Source organism: Siphateles boraxobius, unplaced genomic scaffold (genome assembly GCF_051911475.1).
Source record: "Siphateles boraxobius isolate OS27281-9 unplaced genomic scaffold, OSU_SipBor_1 25, whole genome shotgun sequence".
Taxonomy (NCBI): Eukaryota; Metazoa; Chordata; class Actinopteri; order Cypriniformes; family Leuciscidae; genus Siphateles; species Siphateles boraxobius.
In genome coordinates this window covers 20604304-20625526 of record NW_027508866.1, presented here as the reverse complement: position 1 = coordinate 20625526, position 21223 = coordinate 20604304, and the positions used below count along the sequence as shown (strand labels likewise).

Sequence of the window (21223 nt, the reverse complement as noted above, 5' to 3'; positions counted from 1 at the left end):
AAGGAATTGGCTCCAGGGGTACCATTTAGCAGCATATGCTCAGCATCAGGGGTGTTTGTTTTTTGGACAGACCTGCACCACTGCTAAAAACATCCTAAAACACTGTAACTCTTCTCATTTTAACTTTTCTGAAACATTAACCAAGATGGCCTAGTATTGTTGTTGATATGAGTCTGTGTTTCGTTTTTTCACTGTAATTCTTAAAGTTAACATAATCTGACTGAGGAATCGTAGACAAGTAAATATTGTAACTGTGGTCAGATGTAAATTAACTTGTGTCTGTTTAACTTTATTCAAAAATTATTATTTAATTCTGCAATTTGCCTTCATTAGCGATTATCATCAATTTGATTACACATATACTAATTAAACTAAACTGAGCTAGACAATGGCATCTCTGAATTCAATAATGAAATGCCTTTAACTGAAAATTGAATGTTTAACCTTATTATTATACATTACTGACACTCTATCCTCCAATTTGATACAGTTAAGTGCTTCGACACAATCTGTATTATTAAAAGCAATATATAAATAAAGGTAACTTGACTAGATGCTGATCCAGTGAGCATTGTTTCCGCGTGTGATGCACACACGTTTGCGTTTAAATCTGTTCATCAAATTAAGTTAATGTATTAACCAGCATTTATGACCGATGACCAATGCATTTGTTACAATATATTTTAATCTTTGATAACAGTAGGTAATAAAAACACAACGGATCATGTTAGCTCTGGTCCAATGAAAAAATATTAACAGATAGAACTCAGGACATTTTTGTTCATGTAAAATATACCTCATTGTCATGTTCTAGACTTGTAATATTTAGCTTTAAATAAAAAAAAAGACCCCCTTAATATTGTGGCAGTTTTTTTCTCTGTGGTATCGAAAATGGTATCGAATATCGATATTTTTCAAGGTATCGTATCGAAGTTAGAAATTCTAGTATCGTGACAACACTAGGTGAGACAGGAGACTAAGGCAGAGAGAAGGGTAGACTGAGGCAGAGAGAGAGACAGGAGACTAAGGCAGAGAGAGAGGCAGGTCGACTGAGGCAGAAGTTGAGACAGGCAGACTGAGACAGAGGGTGAGACAGGAGACTGAGGCAGAGAGAGAGACAGGTATACTGAGACAGAGAGAGAAACAGGAGACTGAGGCAGAGAGAGAGACAGGAAGACTGAGGCAGAGAGAGAGAGAGACAGGAGACTAAGGCAGAGAGAGACAGGGAGACTAAGGCAGAGAGAGACAGGTAGACTGAGGCAGAGAGAGACAGGAGACTAAGGCAGAGAGACAGGAGACTAGGCAGAGAGAGATACAGGTAGACTGAGGCAGAGGTTGAGACAGGCAGACTGAGGCAGAGGTTGAGACAGGAGACTGAGGTAGAGAGACAGGCAGACTGAGGCATAGGGTGAGACAGGAGACTGAGGCAAAGAGACAGGCAGACTGAGGCATAGGGTGAGACAGGAGACTGAGGCAAAGAGACAGGCAGACTGAGACAGAGACAGGAGACTGAGTTAGAGAGACAGGCAGACTGAGGCCGAGGGTGAGACAGGAGACTGAGGCAGAGAGACAGGCAGACTGAGGCAAAGTGTGAAACAGGCAGACTGAGGAAGAGGGTGAGACAGGAGACTGAGGTAGAGAGACAGGCAGACTGAGGCAGAGGGTGAGACAGGATACTGAGGTAGAGAAACAGGCAGACTGAGGCAGAGAGACAGGCAGACTGAGGCAGAGGGTGAGACAGGAGACTGAGGTAGAGAGACAGGCAGACTGAGGCAGAGGGTGAGACAGGATACTGAGGCAAAGAGACAGGCAGACTGATGCAGAGGGTGAGACAGGAGACTGAGGTAGAGAGACAGGCAGACTGAGGCAGAGGGTGAGACAGGATACTGAGACAGAGACAGGAGACTGAGGCAGAGGGTGAGACAGGAGACTGAGGCAGATGGTGAGACAGGAGACTGAGGCAAAAAGACAGGCAGACTGAGACAGAGACAGGCAGACTGAGGCAGAGGGTGAGAGGAGACTGAGGCAGATAGAGACAGGCAGACAGATAGACAGGTAAGACTGAGGCAGAGAGAGAGACAGGTGAGACTGAGGCAGAGAGAGAGAGAGACAGGTGAGACTGAGGCAGACAGAGAGACAGGTAGACTGAGGCAGAGAGAGAGGGAGACAAGTAGACTGAGGCAGAGAGAGACAGGTGAGGCTGAGACGGACAGATAGACATGTGAGGCTGAGACAGACAGATAGACAGGTGAGACTGAGGCAGACAGAGAGACAGGTAGACTAAGGCAGAGAGAGACGTGAGGCTGAGACAGACAGAGAGACAGATGAGACTGAGGCAGAGAGAGACACAGGTGAGACTGAGGCAGAGAGAGAGACATGCGAGACAGGCAGACAGAGAGACAGGTGAGACTGAGGCAGACAGAGAGACAGGTGAGACTGAGGCAGAGAGAGAGACAAGTGAGACTGAGGCATAGAGAGAGACAGGTGAGACTGAGGCAGACAGAAAGACAGTGGAGACTGAGGCAGAGAGAGAGACAGGCGAGACAGGCAGACAGAGAGACAGGTGAGACTGAGGAGGACAGAGAGACAGGTGAGACTGAGGCAGAGAGAGAGACAAGTGAGACTGAGGCAGACAGAGAGACAGGTGAGACTGAGACAGAGTAAGGCACACTACTACGTTTTAGTTTAGAAACGGAGACCTTTTGCTACGTTTGCACCTCCCTTCCACACTAAAACGGCAAAAACGAAGACCTAAAACGGAGAAGTTTAGAAACGCTGCCGACCCCGTTTTGCGTTTTGAATCTCCAGAGGGCTTTTAGTGAAGACGGGTCAAAACGGAGGACTTTAGAAACGATGATGCAGAGGCGCACACTCGGCTCTCTGATTGGGTTTCATATAACGGAAGAAACCGTACAACAACAGCCTGGACTACCAGTTACGTTAGTGCAAGTAAATTCTGCATTTTACAATGCTATAACTGCCTACATGCGCCGGAGGCAAGCTATTATTCGAGCGATCTGCAACAATTCCCATGTGCAGCGGCAGTATCGACCGTACATGGAGCGTTTTGGTTTAAGCCGGTTTTGGGTTAAGCCGGGAAGAACCAGCGCATGGTTGGATCAATTTATCATTGAAGTTGTGGTTCCTGAGGAATGGTGCGAAAACTTTCGAATGTCCAGATCGGCACTTATCAACCACAGCGAAATCTGAGGAATAGTCAATCTGATTCCTGTTTCCCCCGGCACGTGCATGCCCAGTGTAGGTGAATGGTGACGTGATCCGCGTTTTCAGTCGTTTTAATGTGGACGGAGATCAATTCTAATATGCAGCTAAAACTCTGGTGTGGACGGAGATCGTATTCATTTTAATTCTCCGTTTCTAAACTAAAACGTAGTAGTGTGGATGGGGTCTAAGAGACAAGTGAGGCTGAGGCAGACAGAGACAGGTGAGACTGAGGCAGAGAGAGAAAGACAGGTGAAGCAGAGACAGGTGAGGCCTAGACAGACAGAGAGACAGGTGAGACTGAGGCAGAGAGAGAGAGACAGGTGAGGCTGAGACAGACAGAGAGACAGGTGAGGCTGAGGCGGACAGAGATATAGGTGAGACTGAGGCAGAGAAAGAGACAGGTGAGGCTGAGGCAGACAGAGACACAGACAGGCAGACTGAGGCAGAGGGTGAGGCAGGCAGAGACAGGCAGACCGACAGGTGAGGCTGAGGAAGAGAGAGACAGGTGAGACTGAGGCGGAGAGAGAGAGACAGGTGAGGCTGAGACAGACAGAGAGACAGGTGAGGCTGAGACAGACAGAGAGATAGGTGAGCCTGAGACAGACAGAGAGACAGGTGAGGCTGAGACAGACAGAGAGACAGGTGAGGCTGAGGAAGAGAGAGAGACGTGAGGCTGAGACAGACAGAGAGACAGGTGAGGCTGAGACAGACAGAGAGACAGGTGAGGCTGAGACAGACAGAGAGACAGGTGAGGCTGAGACAGACAGAGAGACAGGTGAGGCTGAGGCAGAGAGAGAGATGTGAGGCTGAGACAGACAGAGAGACAGATGAGACTGAGAGAGAGACAGATGAGACTGAGGCAGAGAGCGAGAGACAGGTAGACTGAGGCAGACTGAGAGACAGGTAGACTGAGGCAGACAGAGAGACAGGTAGACTGCGGCAGACAGAGAGACAGGTAGACTGAGGCAGACAGAGAGACGGGTAGACTGAGGGAGGCAGTGGGGTTTCTCTCAGAAGTCATCGTCTATTCTGAGAAAGCATTCGTTTACCATAGAAACCGCACACCTGCCTGGTCAAAACAATGCCAGCAGTTCGATTTCTCAACTCTCACTCCTGGACTACAAACCAAACAGGCAACACTTTATTAAGTTAAAGTAAGGGCATGTCATGGTCTTAATAAAAGCTATTTCATAATAAATCAATTGTATTATAATCACTGAGTCTGTCTACAGTGCCAGGACAGTTGTCTGTATTTCTCCACTTGGTGTCAGATTTCCACATTATTTTTCCCTACTCCCAATAATTTCCTGCACTGTACTCTCCTCTGTGATGTACTGAGAACAAGAAGGGAATTAAAAGGCAAAGAACAGATGCAGTATAGAGCCACACTGTATCATTAAGCAGAGAGATCTTGCTGTAAGCCCTGTGGCTGCTAAACACCAATTCACTTCCCATATGGAAAGAAAAATACAGGAGAGAGAAGCAGGTAAGATCAGTAAGAGTAGCTGATGAATCCGTATTAGGTGTGTGAAAAATGAGAGAAACCTATTTGCCAAGCCTGTGCTATGCAGGTATGGTCAAACGCTTTAGCAATACTGTAATCCTTTACAGTCATGCTAATAAAACTTTGTTGACAGACTCTGGAGGAATAAAAGTAAAAGACAAAACAAAATAGGGAGAGGCAGAATGAAAGAGAAAGAGGGTAATAATACAAGGAAACAGCTAGTGATCCACATTAAGTGAGCAGTAAGTGTTGCTTTCGAGTTTGCATTATACTGTTTGCACCAATAACCTTCACCAGTGCCTGTCATCAATAACTAATAGTATGAGGATATTTGCCTACATAAAGCTGCACTGAACAGTTACTTAATAAGCAAAACAAAAAGAAACGCCCATCAAGACGGGTTTGCAATGGATAGTTCAGATGTCCAAATGAAGCATGTGCCTCTGTCACTGATATTGAGTCAGGGTGCGGTTGCACACGAGCCAGCTGTCTCACATTCCCAAGAGATGAGAAGCATCTGTCATTGTGCCGTTAGACACATGGTTATCAACTGGGGTTTTTTCCCCCACTTACTCCTCCACTTACACCTGACCGACTTCCCCACTCACACCAAACTTGTGATTTAGGATACTGTTCTACATGATGTCGAATATATGGAAGCAGTGGTGCTGCATGTCAGTTATTTTTCCCATATGAGCACATAGACCCTTGAGCGACTCGCAAATGCTGCCTTGGCAACATAACATCAGCTGAAGGTGATGTTTATTATTGAGGAACACAAGTATTGGGAATTATAATGTATTTCGAATATAAAATTATTCTTGAGCAGAACTTTTATAAATTGTGTGGCTCACTTGAGAATAAGTGGATGAAAACATGTTGAGTAATAATGGCAACAACACAATAAGTAGCCCAAGTAGCCTACATTACTTCACCTGTCAGGGAAAAAAGTTACCAATCTGGGTTTATATCATAAGGTGTGGCTCTTTATACTAGACAGACAGTTCATCCAAAGACAACAAGGCTAATGTTATGCAACCTGAATTAATGTCAGCAATGTTATGATAGCTAAACTAACTGCTATCGGTAAGAAACATTACAGAGTCAGCCTCTGGGTGGTGAAATATTGTTGTGTTACTATTAGTGATGTAACTTTATAATAAAATGTATTCTTAATGAATAAATCAGTGTTTTTGAGAGAAACGTTTGAATCAACAAATTGTTACCAGGGCTCCAGATTGAGACTAAACGGTCACACTTAGGGCTGGCCTGGAACTAACGATTATTTTTTCAATCGATTATTTTTCCGATTAGTCAACTGATATAATAGTTATCTAAATAATAACCATAACTAATATAAGTATTAACTTTTACCTAATGATATTATTTATCACAAAAGTTAAGGTTTATGCAGTGTAGGCCTAATTAAAAAAGGTGTTTACTATGGCTCTTTTTGGGACTTTGGGGAATTTACAGCAGCAATTGCTTACACGTGTGAATCCTGAAATGTTTTGTTCGTTCAGGAGATTAAAGTAGTTGCTTAAATATGTTCATTAAGCTGTGTGAACAAACAGCTGAAGTCACAACTGCATTCTAACCAACCATAGCGAGAGTATCAAATATGGTTGTGTCCAAAAAACCGTGGAATTACGTAATCGTTTAGACACGTTGTTCCAGCCCTGGTCACATTTTTGCACCATGATGATATTTTTCCGCATTTTCAGGAAATATTGCCTTGAAGTCGTTCATTGTTATATGCAGCTGTTTATGTTGAAGGTATAGTTCACCCCAAAAATTTAAATTATGTCATTCTTTACTCACCCTCATGTCGGTCCAAACCCGCAAGACTTTTGTTCATCTTCAGAACACAAATGAAGATATTTTTAATGAAATCTGAGATTTCTGTCCTTCCAATAACAGTCAACGCAACTACCACTTTGACGCTTCATGTCAATGTCGTGATATTACTGATAATGGAAAGCGCTGCGCCGCTGCTGAATACATTGTAGGGGAAACACTGATATATAAATATCGGCTTTATATCGGCCACCCTGCTCTCTAAGAAATCGGCCATCAAAAAAACAATATCAGTCGTCCATCGGATTTAATATATCGGCCTAATTTACTTATCGGGTCGACAACGATTACATTAAAAATGAACATATGTTGCCTGATAACGATATGGTGACCGATATATTGTGCATTCCTAAATAAAGGATAATAATAAAACGTGTTTCGGTCATGAACGAAGGAATCACTTGAGTGTTTGATTCAATGACTTGCTTATTACACACAGAAAGACAGTCAATTGTCGCCACCTATTGGCGGAAAAGTGAAAGATATTTTTCGTGAATGGATATAGATGAATCTGAATCAAATTCCCCATCAATAGCTACTGCAATCAAACACATGATCATCAAAGCACATGCAACTAAATTCAGAACAATTACATCCTCAAATGCGCTAAAACTTAGAAATACATCAATGTTTGCATCTATCGCAAATTATGCATTTCTACTGTGAGAAGGCGAAAAACTCCTATAATTAAATCGTATATGGCTTCGACATGAATGCACAAACAATGTCCTTGATTTTCTATTGTTCTTCGTACAAAACTGAATCTGTCACAAAGATGGGTATGTGAGCTGTGCAGACAGCAGATCTTTGCAGGTTTTGTGTCATGCAGTGAAACAGAGATCAGTACACGGCCTTTAACGGGCTAACACACTGTAGCATGCTAGCATCAAATCATAATCTGCATATATGGTGCAATATTTTCCTCTTAAAAAGACACAAGTACTGAATAAAGAAACGGACGTGTAGAGTAGATAAAAGCACGGTGGTGTGCATCGCTGCCACTCATCCTACCTGTTTCCACAAAAGCTTTTTATTCCAGAGAGGCTTGACATAACAGCGCTGAACATTAGCCAGCAACAGTGCTGTAAACACAAACCAAACCCCGCTCGAACTGCGCATGCGCTGCCGCACTCTTCGGCAATGATCGGGATGGAGTCGAATATCAGCGTATGCAAGGAATTCTGCATTATGGTATTTAATAACAGTTGCCTAAACGGTTTTGTGTAATAAAAATAAACATTTCAACATGCTACATTGTTGTCAAATGAAATCGCTATGTGTTATGTTTACCTGCCTGAGTAGAGTCCGTTTATCATTTAGAAACAATATTTTTTTAATGTAATGTGCATAAAATTTCGAAACATTTGGCTGTCAAATTAAGCAATGAGTCAAAAACAAAAAGATTGGTTACAAATCAAAGCTGATATGATATTAAATGTAAATTGAGCACGTTACATTGTGGGATTCAAGTTTGCATGCAGTGTGCTTTGTGGCATACTGCACGTTTTAATGAAGTAGCTCATCCGGGTATTCTATGCATACAGTAGGCTACAGAAAATTTGCATACTATGCAGTTTGCATACTATATATTGCAGAAACAAAAGAGTAGGTTATGTTACAATGCTATTCTAAACATATCACAAAAAGTTGTAGCCTACATTTTGGAATATGTACTTTGTCAAAGAGGAATATGTACTTTGTCATAAAGATAACCCATGCGTTCAGAAAATCTATATCTTGTGTATAGAATGCATGGATCATGCAGATATAAGAGTTGAAAAGTGCATATACTTTCCTACTCATATTTCCTAAATTTAGTATAACTATATTAATTTTATTTTGAAAGTGTAACATAACATATTTTAGCTGCAAAAACTATAGCCGAATATGAATATACAGGCGGTTCCTTTCAATTCTCCCAGGTTATGATGTTTCAACATTGGCTTGGATCAACTTAATCATTTGTTTGGTTTCACAACATGATAGGAAGCTTTGGTTATACTTTCATATTAACCAGATATTTAAATGAAATGAACAGGGTTTTTTTCCCACTGCTAGGAAATCTATTTTAAAGTTCTGAGCATTTTGACGCCTTCTCATTTTCACACCACATAATCACAATACATTTTTTGTGAGCTGGATTTTGCTATATATGCTATACATTTTCTGACCTCAAATGACGTTTGCTGAAATGTAAAAAAAAAAAAAAAAAAAGTTCCCTTCATCTAAATGGCATATGACTTGATGTCATCAGGGTTGACACTTGCTAGTTCTACAAACAAAAATTAAAATAAATTGGAATGATATTGTATGTTGGCATGAAAAAAAGGCTCTCTCAGGATGTTCGGGGTCTCCAGGTATTTTTTTAATTTATATAAATAAAAATATATTTTTAAATTGGATGAATAGGGAAATGAAAAAATGTATACTTTTTTATGTTTGTCAAATAAAAAAAACCTAAATCCACAAGCCACAACACAGAACAAAAATACACCAAAGTGAAGTGGGATTACATTACATATTACATTACATGTTACAAAATCACATTTTATTGTCTGAGTGTACATTTAAAAAAAAAAAAACTTACACGGGTTAATCTTTAAACAATTTGACTATTTCAGACTCTTCAGCTTGTCCAGGTGAGGATACTGCAGTCAAGAGGCCAACCACAACACGTCGTACCACAGCACACCAGCAGATGTCCTGCTAATTCATAAAACTGCATCCTTGTGGTAAGAAAGAATCTGAACTCAAGTGATGATGTAACTGTTTATTATCTTGGCATGCAACTACATGTCATGACCTTTAGATTCATCTCAGCAGCCTGCCCTATATATCAGAGCAAAGCTTAGCCAAGATACAAGAGCAATAACAAACAAACAACCAAAACAGTAAGAATCCACTGTGCGTTGGCAACATTTCTATAATCTTTCTTGCATTGCCACAAGCAAAAAGGAAATCCTTGCCCGGTGGTATTAAAAAGAAACAAATGCAATATAAATAATCTCTGCTATTATTTCATCAAAAGATATTCCTGACTTTTAGAATCTTTCTCTCTGTGACCATAAATAGCCTTATATCTGATTATACATCATAAAAATGTGCAGTATGTCCATCTAATGATGGCTCTGGTTGTATAAAATGACGGATGCCCATCTTCTATTCATTTACAATTGAATCGACAATAGATTTGCAAAGAAAATGTCTAATACAGACGTAAAAATATCCAACACATCAGTTCGTTTTTGCAGTTGCGCACAGGACAAAAACAAGCATCATCACAACCAAACACGTCCTGCCCCATTATTACAGCTAAGCAAATTTTTAAAATTTAAATGCAAACAAAAATTACATTTCCAAGGGAAAAAAACTACAGAACTATGGATATAAAACAACAATCATAATCCTGATATTAATCCATAAGAGCAGACAGTAAGCGCTATAGGAAGTGAGCATAATGTAAGATACAGTGCAGGACACTCACAGCGCTGGGATGTTGTGTGACACAACTACACAATAATACTTCCTTTGCCAAAGAACCTCTTTGACAAAGGCAGCATGCATGATACAGGGCTGAGCTGGGCAGATAAACGAGTCAAACGTGTACTAATAAGGCTTTGCTGCATCGCAAACGGGTGATAAAAAAGGAAAAAGTCATGTTTTTGACAGCTAGCGAGGAAATTAAAACGGAAACTCGTATCATTACCAACCCAGCACCATTTTTTTAAACTCTAATATCAGATGTGGCCAAACATAAAAAATAATCCAAAAATAAAGGCAAAATTCTCTACATGAACACTAAATCAACAAGATGTTGCGCTTGCATACACTAGGACACAAAATGAACACATTTCTGTGTGTATCAGCATTTTGCAAAAAAAACAATATCTTTGCTGGAAGGTGCAGCTGTAACTTCCCCTGTCGAAAAACACTTCAACTGCAGGAGGCAAAATGAGATTTAATGACCAGGAAGATTTCACTCCTCATTTCTCAATTCAGTGGAAAAACACTAATGTACCACATAAGTAAAACCGTGATTAACAGTCTTAAGTGATAATGCATTCATATTCATATTTTGTTCAGGCTTTACAAAGACATGTGCACATTCATGTACAAAGAAAAACATATACATGTACACTTAACTGGTCCAGGTAATACATTTAACAAAGGAGAAGTCAGTGACCGGAGAAAAACATTAAACAAAACAATCCCGTCATAAATTAGACACTGAATCAAATAAATGCTGTTTTATATAGAAGAGATGTGATGTAACACAGTTTTCATCTCCTTTCAGGAGCACTAGTCCACTGAACACCAGCATTGGGATGGGTTGATAGTACTTTTTAAAATGCTGACCAAACAATTAAAACCGGATACAAAATATTCCAACAACAACTTCATGGAAGTTAGCAATGTTTTGTAATAAAATAAAGGAAAACAAGAACTTTAGGGGGGAACTTAAACTAAGTCTAATTGTCTGTATTCTTTAACCGAAAACTTAACTGAAACTACAGAAGTTACGAAACAGAAACAGAAGCAATGAATATGAGGTGACCTTTGGACCACTGTAAACAACAAATGGGAACTGTCACTGTAATCAGCATTTCATACACACTAAACACAATCTCACATCTTCAAACGAGACTGAACTCTACAATTCTATTGTGCTGTTTGGTGCTTGTAGCGATTAAAGGAACAGTTCACCCAAAAATGATCCAAATTCAGCATTGAAGTATTGACTTGGACTCAACCCACTTCTGGTGTCTGTCTTGAATCTAGCATTAGCCTGTCCTGTTCTTGGTCATGACTCAGACTAGACCCTCTTCTGGTCTCGGTCTTGACTCAGACCTTTTGTGGTCTCTGTCTTTTTTTCTCTCTTTTTTTAAGATTTTTTTTTGCCTTTTTTGCCTTTATAATAATAGGACAGTAAGTACAAAGGAAGCGAAGTAGGCGAGTGAGAGAGGGGGACAGGATCAGGAAAGGTCCTCGAGCAGGGACTCGAACTCAAGTCGCCTGAAGCGCAACAGCGCTATATGTTTGTGCACTGACTGTGGTCTCTTCTGTTCTCAGTCTTGGCTCAGACTCGTCCCTTTTGTGATCTCAGTCTTGATTCAATATCGCTTTTGTGGTCTCTCTCTTGACTCAGACTCGACTCTCTTCGGGTCTTGTCTCGGGCTTGACCCTTTTGTGGTTTCTGTCTTGATTTGGACTCATCCCTCTTCTGGTTTCGTTCTTAACTCAGACTCGACCCTGTTCTAGTCTCGATCTTGTCTCGGGCTTGACCCTTTTGTGGTCTCTGTCTCGACTTGGACTCATCCCTCTTCTGGTCTCTGTCTTGACTCAGACTTGATTCTCTTCTGGTCTCTCTCTTAACTCGGACTCATCCCTCTTCTGGTCTCTGTCTTGCCTCGGGTTTGACCCTCTTCTGGTCTCTCTCTTAACTCGGACTCGACTCTCTTCTGGTCTCTGTCTTGACTCGGGTTTGACCCTCTTCTGGTCTCTCTCTTAACTCAGACTCGACTCTCTTCGGGTCTTGGTCTTGTCTCGGGCTTGACCCTTTTGTGGTTTCTGTCTTGATTTGGACTCATCCCTCTTCTTGTTTCGTTCGTGACTCAGACTCGACCCTGTTCTGGTCTCGATCATGTCTCGGGCTTGACCCTTTTGTGGTCTCTGTCTCGACTTGGACTCATCCTTTTTCTGGTCTCTGTCTTGACTCAGACTTGATTCTCTTCTGGTCTCTCTCTTAACTCGGACTCATCCCTCTTCTGGTCTCTGTCTTGCCTCGGGTTTGACCCTCTTCTGGTCTCTCTCTTAACTCGGACTCGACTCTCTTCGGGTCTTGGTCTTGTCTCAAGCTTGACCCTTTTGTGGTTTCTGTCTTGATTTGGACTCATCCCTCTTCTGGTTTTGTTCTTGACTCAGACTCGACCCTGTTCTGGTCTCGATCTTGTCTCGGGCTTGACCCTTTAGTGGTCTCTGTCTCGACTTGGACTCATCCCTTTTCTGGTCTCTGTCTTGACTCAGACTTGATTCTCTTCTGGTCTCTCTCTTAACTCGGACTCATCCCTCTTCTGGTCTCTGTCTTGCCTCGGGTTTGACCCTCTTCTGGTCTCTCTCTTAACTCGGACTCGACTCTCTTCGGGTCTTGGTCTTGTCTCAGGCTTGACCCTTTTGTGGTTTCTGTCTTGATTTGGACTCATCCCTCTTCTGGTTTCGTTCTTGACTCAGACTCGACCCTGTTCTGGTCTCGATCTTGTCTCGGGCTTGACCCTTTAGTGGTCTCCGTCTCGACTTGGACTCATCCCTTTTCTGGTCTCTGTCTTGACTCAGACTTGATTCTCTTCTGGTCTCTCTCTTAACTCGGACTCATCCCTCTTCTGGTCTCTGTCTTGACTCGGGTTTGACCCTCTTCTGGTCTCTCTCTTAACTAGGACTCATCCCTCTTCTGGTCTCTGTCTTGAATCGGGTTTGACCCTCTTCTGGTCTTTGTCTTAACTCGGACACATCCCTCTCCTGGTCTCTGTCTTGACTCAGACTTGAATCTCTTCTGGTCTCTCTGTTAACTCTGATTCATACCTCTTCTGGTCTCTCTCTTGATTCAGGCTTGACCCTTTGTGGTCTGGATCTTGATTAAGACTTGAGTATCTTCTGGTCTCTGTCTTGACTAAAACTTTAGCCTCTTCTAGTCTTGCTCTTGACATGGACTCAATCTACTCAGATCTTGGCCTGGACTCAGACTCAAATGAGCTTGTCTAGACTACAACACTGCAAAGTGTGTTTTCGTGACCAATCGACATTGTCAAAGCTGGTGAGACACATCTTGATGCACTGTATTTGAATGTAGAATAACACCTGAATTTGGAGAGCCTGTTTCCATTTACTTTCATTACATGGAAATTACATTATTTGAATCATACAGGTTTGGAACAATAAAAAGTGAGTAAATGATGACAGAATAAAAGAGTTTTCGTTTTTGGGTGAACTGTTCTTTTTAGTAGTAATACAAAATATTGACTGATTGCCCATGAAATGTCTCTTAGAGATATCAGACCTATACCACAGTCTATACATACATTTAAACAATGATCAATGAATGGTGGTTTTAAACAATGATTCCAAACAACTTATTCATGCATATAACATTTCAGTGGCTAACACTGCAATAATATTAATAATGCAAGTACTATAGATTCCAAGCACCTTGGTTATTCTTGATATATACTGGAAGAGTCCACTATATCGTTTTTATACAGTAGATTATGGTTTCCACAGTGAGCTAAAAGCTAGTGAGAACCGTCACTTCTGTACAGAGTTACGGGACATGTGTAATTGGTTTCCTGGCTTGGAGAGGGTTCTGATTGGCTGACATCAAGAGTTACCTGAGGTGGAGTTGTGACTCAAAGTGAACATTCATCCACAAGCAGTGATTAAGAAAAACAAACTGACTCTGAACAGATGATGAGTGATTACAATTACAGGGCATAGCTAGCTCTTATGAAGAGAACACATGAATACAGAAGGCTTTCGGCTGCGTCTTGCTGCCTCGATTGACTCCTATAAGGGCAACTCTACCTTCTACCTAAGGAGGATGGTGGATTCTTGGCATGACCCAATGGAATAAGAACATGAGGAGGGCTGGTGTGTCCAGCCGGCCTCAGTTCCCATTTAGCAGCATCTCAGGTCCTGGCCTGGGTCGCGGGGGGTCTCCGGGCTTGGGTGAGCACGTCCTCATCTGCATCTTCCCCATATTGAGGCCTCCAGGAGAGAGGGTCTTTCTGTAATGTCATAAGAGAAATAATAAATTATAGCTCAAACTAATATAAATAAATGATCAATTATTAAAAGGGAAGAGAAATGCTTCCCACAATTATTTGTTGTTGATCGCAAAAGTTTTTGCATTCACACAATTATACATTTTCCCTTTAAGCTTCAGTCATGTTAAGTCTTTTCCTGCCATTGACGCAATTTTCCGGGTTTTTGTGTTTTCACTGTTATACGATAGGGGGCGCTGTTAGGCATCTTCTGAAAAAGTACAGAATTTCCTGATCAAAAAACAGCTGAAGAAACAGAAACAAGCGATTGCATATGTAATCATATGCATATGTAAAATAACGGATCGTCAACATTAAACAGCATATAAATCAAAACTGCCTAATGCTGCCGAATTAAATGTCAATCCATGATGAGCTATAGGACTGTGCAAGCATTAGGGGTGTTGATGAACTCGATCTACTCCATCTATGTTTCGATCATCGTTCTGAATCCGATCTTGATGTAGTCTTTGACAAAAACACGATTTTCTCAGCTTTTTGCTCAAAATGTGGCTTTTTTTAAAGGGATACTCCACTTAATTTGGAGATAGGCTCATTTTACAACTCCCCCAGAGTTAAACTGTTGAGTTTTACCGTTTTTGAATCCATTCAGCCGATCTCTGGTTCTGGCGGTACCACTTTTAGCATAGCTTAGCATACATCATTGAAGTGGACAAGACCATTAGCATTTCTCAAAAAGAATGACCAAAGAGTTTCGATATTTTTCCTATTTAAAACTTGACACTTCTGTAGTTACATCTTGCACTAAGACCGACGGAAAATGTAAAGTTGCGATTTTCTAAGCTGATATGGCTAGGAACTATACTCTCATTCCTGCGTAATAATCAAGAAACTGTACTGCCGTACCATGAGTGCAGCAGGCGTAATGATATGACGCAGCACCTGAAAATAGGCTTATCCTTGCGTCATATCATTACGCCTGCTGCACTCATGGTACGGCAGTAAAGTTTCCTGATTATTACACAGGAATGAGAGTATAGTTCCTAGCCATATCAGCCTAGAAAATCGCAATTCTTTACATTTTCGTCGGTCCTAGTGCACGATGTAACTACAGAAGAGTCAAGTTTCAAATGGGAAAATATCGAAACTCTTTGGTCATTTTTTTTTTTGAGAAATGCTAATGGTCTTGTCCACTTCAATGATGTATGATAAGCTATGCTAAAAGTGGTACCGCCAGAACCGGAGATCGGCTGAATGGATTCAAAAACAGTAAAACTCAACAGTTTAACTCTGGGGGAGTTGTAAAATGAGCCTATTTCCAAAAAAAGTGGAGTATCCCTTTAATGAAACTTATCCACATTCAAGTGTTGATAAAAAAGAATGCATGAAGCTTGAAATAAAACAGTTTTTTTGTTTAAAAGCAGAGGGTCTGTTCTTTCTTTTGATATAGCATGTTTAGATATTCATACAACTAAATATTCTGGGGGCAATAAAACTGGTATGAAAATTATCAAAAATGCTGGTGCTGGCTGGCAAATTTTTTCAAAAACGCGGGTGGGGAAAGAGTTAATTATTTTGCATATTGTTAGGTCTATGCAGTAATAATAATACATTTAATTTTTTGTGTGTCAAAATTTGAGACTTGGTGTGAACAGATCATTAATCCGAGCACAGTTGCTTCAAACTTGTTCCAAAACATGTTCAGTTGTGGTGTGAGATTTGATTTAAATATGTTTGCAATGTTTCTTAGCCAATCACATCAAATTAAAACAAATTCTACAACAACAATAAAAACTGTAACATAACTGAAGATAAAATGACAATAAAATGACAGTGCTGAGAGTTGCGAAAGAATTATGACATTGTGCAGATGCTTACATCATCACAACAGCAACCGATGTAGATACACAGGATATTGACTACAATCAAACTGATCCGATTTCATTACTTGCAAAATGACAAGCAAAAAGTCAAAAAATAGGGATTTGAAAACCGAATCAGATTTGTGTGCAGTGTCAACAAAGCTCTGCTTACCTGAATGCCATCTTCTTCATAAGGTGGTTGTCCATTCTGTCAGGCAGGTTGTTTTCCAACTGAGAACTGGATGCTGGATCACCGAAGACTGCAGAGAGGTGGATGTTCTGGGAGCGGCTTTGCGTTTCAATTGAGTCCTTTAGATTATACAAGCAGTTAAACATTAAACAACACAAAAAACGCCAAATGCAATGGTCCGTGTACGTTTTGATAGTTTGTTTTCCAATTTGAAACGAAATAAGCAGAAACAAGAAAACGGCGCCTTTATTCGTTTTTTCAAAAAAACGAAAAAAGAGATTTCGGCTTGATTTTCCGTTTTTTAGTTCACAGGCAAAAACCGAATAAATAACTTTAGAATTCGTTTTGCACATATGGGCGGTCATGAGACGCCCCTTTTAGCCGATTGGTCAAGCAAATCTGAGCATGTGACGTCATCAGTAATTCCCCAGGTATTTTCAACAAAATAATAGTCCTATCTATGGCTCTGCGTACCGCTTCTTAAACTGTACAGGGCTGTGCAACTAAAAGCTATGGTCTATGATTTCAAAGATTGTTCATTATTAATAACCTTGTTTAGATGCTGGTTATGGTTCTACAGTACAATCCTAACAATATGAAGAGAAAAAAGGATGAAAAAAATTCATTCACTCTATTGGGTGTACAGCTGCAGAGAAGTTGAACAATGTAAGCTGTCCGGCCGGACAGCTTACATTGGTCAACTGCTCATATCCAATCACCAGATCCACTTGAAACTCCGCCTGGCGCTCACGTCTCCACCCCACCACACCCGACCCCGCCCCCCTCCTGCGACATGAAACTGCGCGAGCAAGCAGCTGACAGTCTAGGGTAGCTAGCTAACGTTAAGTAGCATCAGATCAGCAATGGATAAAGCAATGGATAAAAAAATAAACGACAGCAGAAACCCCTGCGACCCCTGCTTGCCCTTACTGTAAAGTTTGGAAGAAAGAGAAAGTCTGTAGAAGAAAGAGCAGAGATTAAAAAAAATGTGAAGAACGCCGGACTCTAAGTAGGATAAATATAGGGTTCACCATTGACCGTTGGAGGAAGCTTCAGGGAGATCTGGGACTGAAAACCGACGCTTTTCAGTTATTAAAACTGACACGGCTGACTTTTTGTTGAGCAGGTAAACATTTATTTATGCTTTTATGGTGTGACGTGTTACATAAATAGCTTTTTATCAGTCTGACAACATGATCATGCTGCCGGTCGGGATTGGAATGTTAGCCATTTAGCATCGCCTACCACGGGTCAAAGTAATTATATTTCTTGAGGCTTAGCGGGTTTCTGTTCGAGCCGATCGGAATTTGAACAAGATGCGCTGTGTGCTGCTATGACAATTACTCAAAACCTTAGCAATACTAGTAGTATTATACTAATGGTGGTGGGGAGTTTAGAACAGTTCATGTTCGTACATCTCTTTTCCGATGTTTACTACCGGTGGTGATAACAGCTTGACTGAGTGACGTTGTTCAGGTCATTTCCCGGTGGGAGGGATCAGGTAGCACAGAGTGTGTGTGTGTGTGGAGGGGCGGGATGAGTTTTTTAAAACTTCCCAACCGTCTCAGGCTTTCTCGAACGATTTTGAACATCGTAGACTATAGCTTTAACGCGTTTCACAGGAATATTTATTTCAGAAATATTAAATATTAATCTGCACCCAGACAGTTTTATTTAGCTGTGCAGAGTTAAATCTGTGTAGTGCTGCACAGACCGGACAGAGCGGGTGAAGCACAGACCAATGTTCTGTCAAGTGTAAATACGCAGCAGTCATAATCACTCTTCTTGACAATACGCTCAGTTTTGGACAAGGGGTGGTCATTGCAAATACTGTAATGCAAAACTGCTGATGGTGGTGGTGGGTACCTATCGATGATAGTAAATTAAAATGTAACTAATCATAGCCGCGAAAATGAGACAGCCAGATGATTGACAGGACGATAGCGGAGGAAAAAACTCAAGTAAGCCTTACAGACTTACAGTAAGAAAACAGACTCTCTTCTTATGTAATATGAAATGTGCTTTTCTCTCTGGCTCTTTAACTACTGCGAAGATCACGAGTCAGCATCGTCAACTTCATCTTTGCAGCCGACACTGACACAAAAAAACACTTGCTTATTAATACACAATTAAAATGTCTGCTTGCTGTATTTGACATATTAATAATCATTTCTTTTGCCGGTTCTTTGTGACAGCTTCTATGTGCTTTATTGGCAGCATATGTTTTCCCTGGACTCTACGCCAGGGGTCAGCCTGAGCACCCATAATTTCCGCAGTACCAACTAATGTACAGTATGCTGTGTTGCATACAGAGTTTAAATCTTTGGAATTTGAAATTTTTAGCTTAATTTCCTCCAAATCCCTTTACAGTGAGATGAAAATAAAAGTTTTTTAAAGAGTGTTGTATCACTCTATTAGCACCCTTATGTCTATGTTGTATACTGTAATAGACATTGTCCAGGGAAATTAGGTTTTTGTAAGAAAAATGTTGTTAGCAAATGTAGAATTGTTTTTTTAAAACCTGTAAATGTCATCACTTTCTTAATATTTATTCAACACAAATTGCAGTAGCCTAATAAATAGGCTGTCTGATGAAATCTGTATCTGACATGGAATTTATATGTATTTACACAGTTTTATGCAGCTCAAATGTGGCACAGTAAGTGCATTTACATATCAATTTCAATTGCATACTAAGAGACTATTAAATGCCACGGTGAAAAATATGAAGTTACATGTAATACTTTCAATATGAAAGACCGCCAGTAGGTGGCGCCAAGTCAGCCATAAGCCAATTATATAATTATATCATGAAAATACGATATATATTAACTCAGTTGCATTGGTCTCAGTTTCTTGAAATTTAACGCTATCTCATGACAAATTCGTACGAATTTGTACGAGTGATTAAAAAGTGGCTAATTCGTATGAATTTCGTAGGACCTCACTCGTACGAATTTGTACGATTTGTCTGAAACCACGTGATGGATAGGTTTAGGGGCGGGGTCAGGGGTAGGTCATTCGTACAAATTCATACGAATTGGGCAACTCGTAAAATATGTACGATTTAGCAAAAATCGTACTAATTCGTTCGAGTGAGGTCGTATGAATTCGTACCAATTAGCCACCTCGTAAAATTCGTACGAATTGCCGTGAGATCGGGCTGTAACATCAAAATCATGGCTGTATAATCAAGGAGGAGCTTATGCAATTAGTAGGCTACCATGAACTCTATACCCATAAAGAATGTAATGTGTAGCATATGTATATTTACCGAGGCACTTCATAAACCCAAATGAAAATCTTAATTGATCCTGCTAGAGTTCATGCTTAGAACTGTTTAGCTTTCCAATTGGGTTTATGAAGTGCCTCGGTATATTTACAATAAAATAGTAGGCTACTATAAAAAAAACTCCCGCATAGTAGGCCTATTTAACTTTTATAAACAAAACGATTAAGATGGAATTCATAAAACAACAACATTATAACAAAATAAATAAGATATTTGGAAATTTCCCTTTAAAATGAACGCTCAGTTTGTGGTCCACAGTTTTGATTGTTTCGTTGTTGTTTCAGATACAAACTCACTTGTATATTAAAGAAAGAAATATTTTTTAACTAACACATGTTAGGCTATCTTGAGTTTTTTCCTCTGCTATCGTCCTGTCAATCATCTCGCTGTCTCACTCTCGCGGCTATGATTAGTTACATTTTAATTTACTATCATCGGTAGGTACCCACCACCACCATCAGCAGTTTTGCATTACAGTATTTGCAATGACCACCCCTTGTCCAAAACTGAGCGTATTGTCAAGAAGAGTGATTATGACTGCTGCGTATTTACACTTGACAGAACATTGGTCTGTGCTTCACCCGCTCTGTCCGGTCTGTGCAGCACTACACAGATTTAACTCTACACAGCTAAATAAAACCGTCTGGGTGCAGATTAATATTGACTATTTCTGAAATAAATATTCCTACGAAACGCGTTAAGTTTCACAGCCCTGTACAGTTTAAGAAGCGGTACGCAGAGCCATAGGACTATTATTTTGTTGAAAATACCTGGGGAATTACTGATGACGTCACATGCTCAGATTTGCTTGACCAATCGGCTGAAAGGGGCGTCTCATGACCACCCACATGTGCAAAACGAATTTTAAAGTCATTTATTCTTTTTTGCCTGTGAACTACAAAACGAAAAATCAAGCCGAAATCTCGTTTTTTAGTTTTTAAAAAAAAACGAAAAAACGAATAAAGGCGTTGTTTTCTCGTTTCTGCTTATTTCGTTTCAAATTGTAAAAACAAACTATCAAAACGTACACGGACCTGCAATCAAGTCTGAGTCTAAATGTTACCTCAGAGTTGCAGTCCTGTGTCTCAGTGTCCTCCATGTCCAGCGCGGAAAGCTCCAGCTCGATGTCTCTGTCAGGCTCACTCTCCGTCCCATCCTTCCCCAGCAGATCTATGCCCTGCTTTGACCCGCTGCTGAAGGAATTACGCCTTACATGCAGCCCGGGCACGGCCAGCTGATCGCTGAGAAACACAGACACACACACTGAGCTCTGAAACATACCCTACACTTAAGTACAAAAATCAGTCGGCTCTGTTGTTTGGTGTTCTCAGACTAGAAACTCAATTTTGAGATCAGGTGAGAGGTGTTCTCCCACTCAGAATCTGCCCTATGAGTAATCATCATTGACACCAACAAAACAATGTTAAATTATTAGAGGACATATAAGAGGAAAAACAGGATTTTTTCTTTGCAAATGAAAGGTAGATTCATCTATAAGCTATAAAATGAAAAAGTGTCTGA

The 21223-nt window shown here is 40.6% G+C and overlaps 3 protein-coding genes across 8 annotated transcripts in view; 1 reads left to right on the top strand and 2 right to left on the bottom strand.

The window, feature by feature from the left end:
• rabgap1 (RAB GTPase activating protein 1) overlaps positions 1–7728 on the bottom strand; it is a 101747-nt gene extending 94019 nt beyond the window's left edge. Inside the window, exon 1 of one of the 2 annotated variants that reach the window (XM_077243113.1) lies at positions 7598–7728. The gene's annotated coding sequence lies outside the window, so the exon portion shown is untranslated. The remainder of the gene's footprint in view (positions 1–7597) is intronic. The other variant, XM_077243114.1, reaches the window with a different exon arrangement.
• Positions 1–21223, top strand: part of anxa3b (annexin A3b) — a 275725-nt gene that overhangs the window by 57728 nt on the left and 196774 nt on the right. The gene's annotated exons all lie outside the window — the stretch shown is intronic.
• The window catches only part of rc3h2 (ring finger and CCCH-type domains 2), a 36675-nt gene continuing 24793 nt past the window's right edge, over positions 9342–21223 (bottom strand). For 3 of the 5 annotated variants that reach the window (XM_077243116.1, XM_077243117.1, XM_077243115.1), the window contains exons 17-19: positions 20766–20943; positions 16393–16529; positions 9342–14361 (exon numbers count right to left, since the gene is read on the bottom strand). In XM_077243116.1, the coding sequence (XP_077099231.1) occupies positions 14241–14361; positions 16393–16529; positions 20766–20943 (436 nt within the window). In that variant the 3' untranslated portion in view covers positions 9342–14240. The remainder of the gene's footprint in view (positions 14362–16392; positions 16530–20765; positions 20944–21223) is intronic. The other 2 variants (XR_013207128.1, XR_013207129.1) reach the window with 1 other exon arrangement.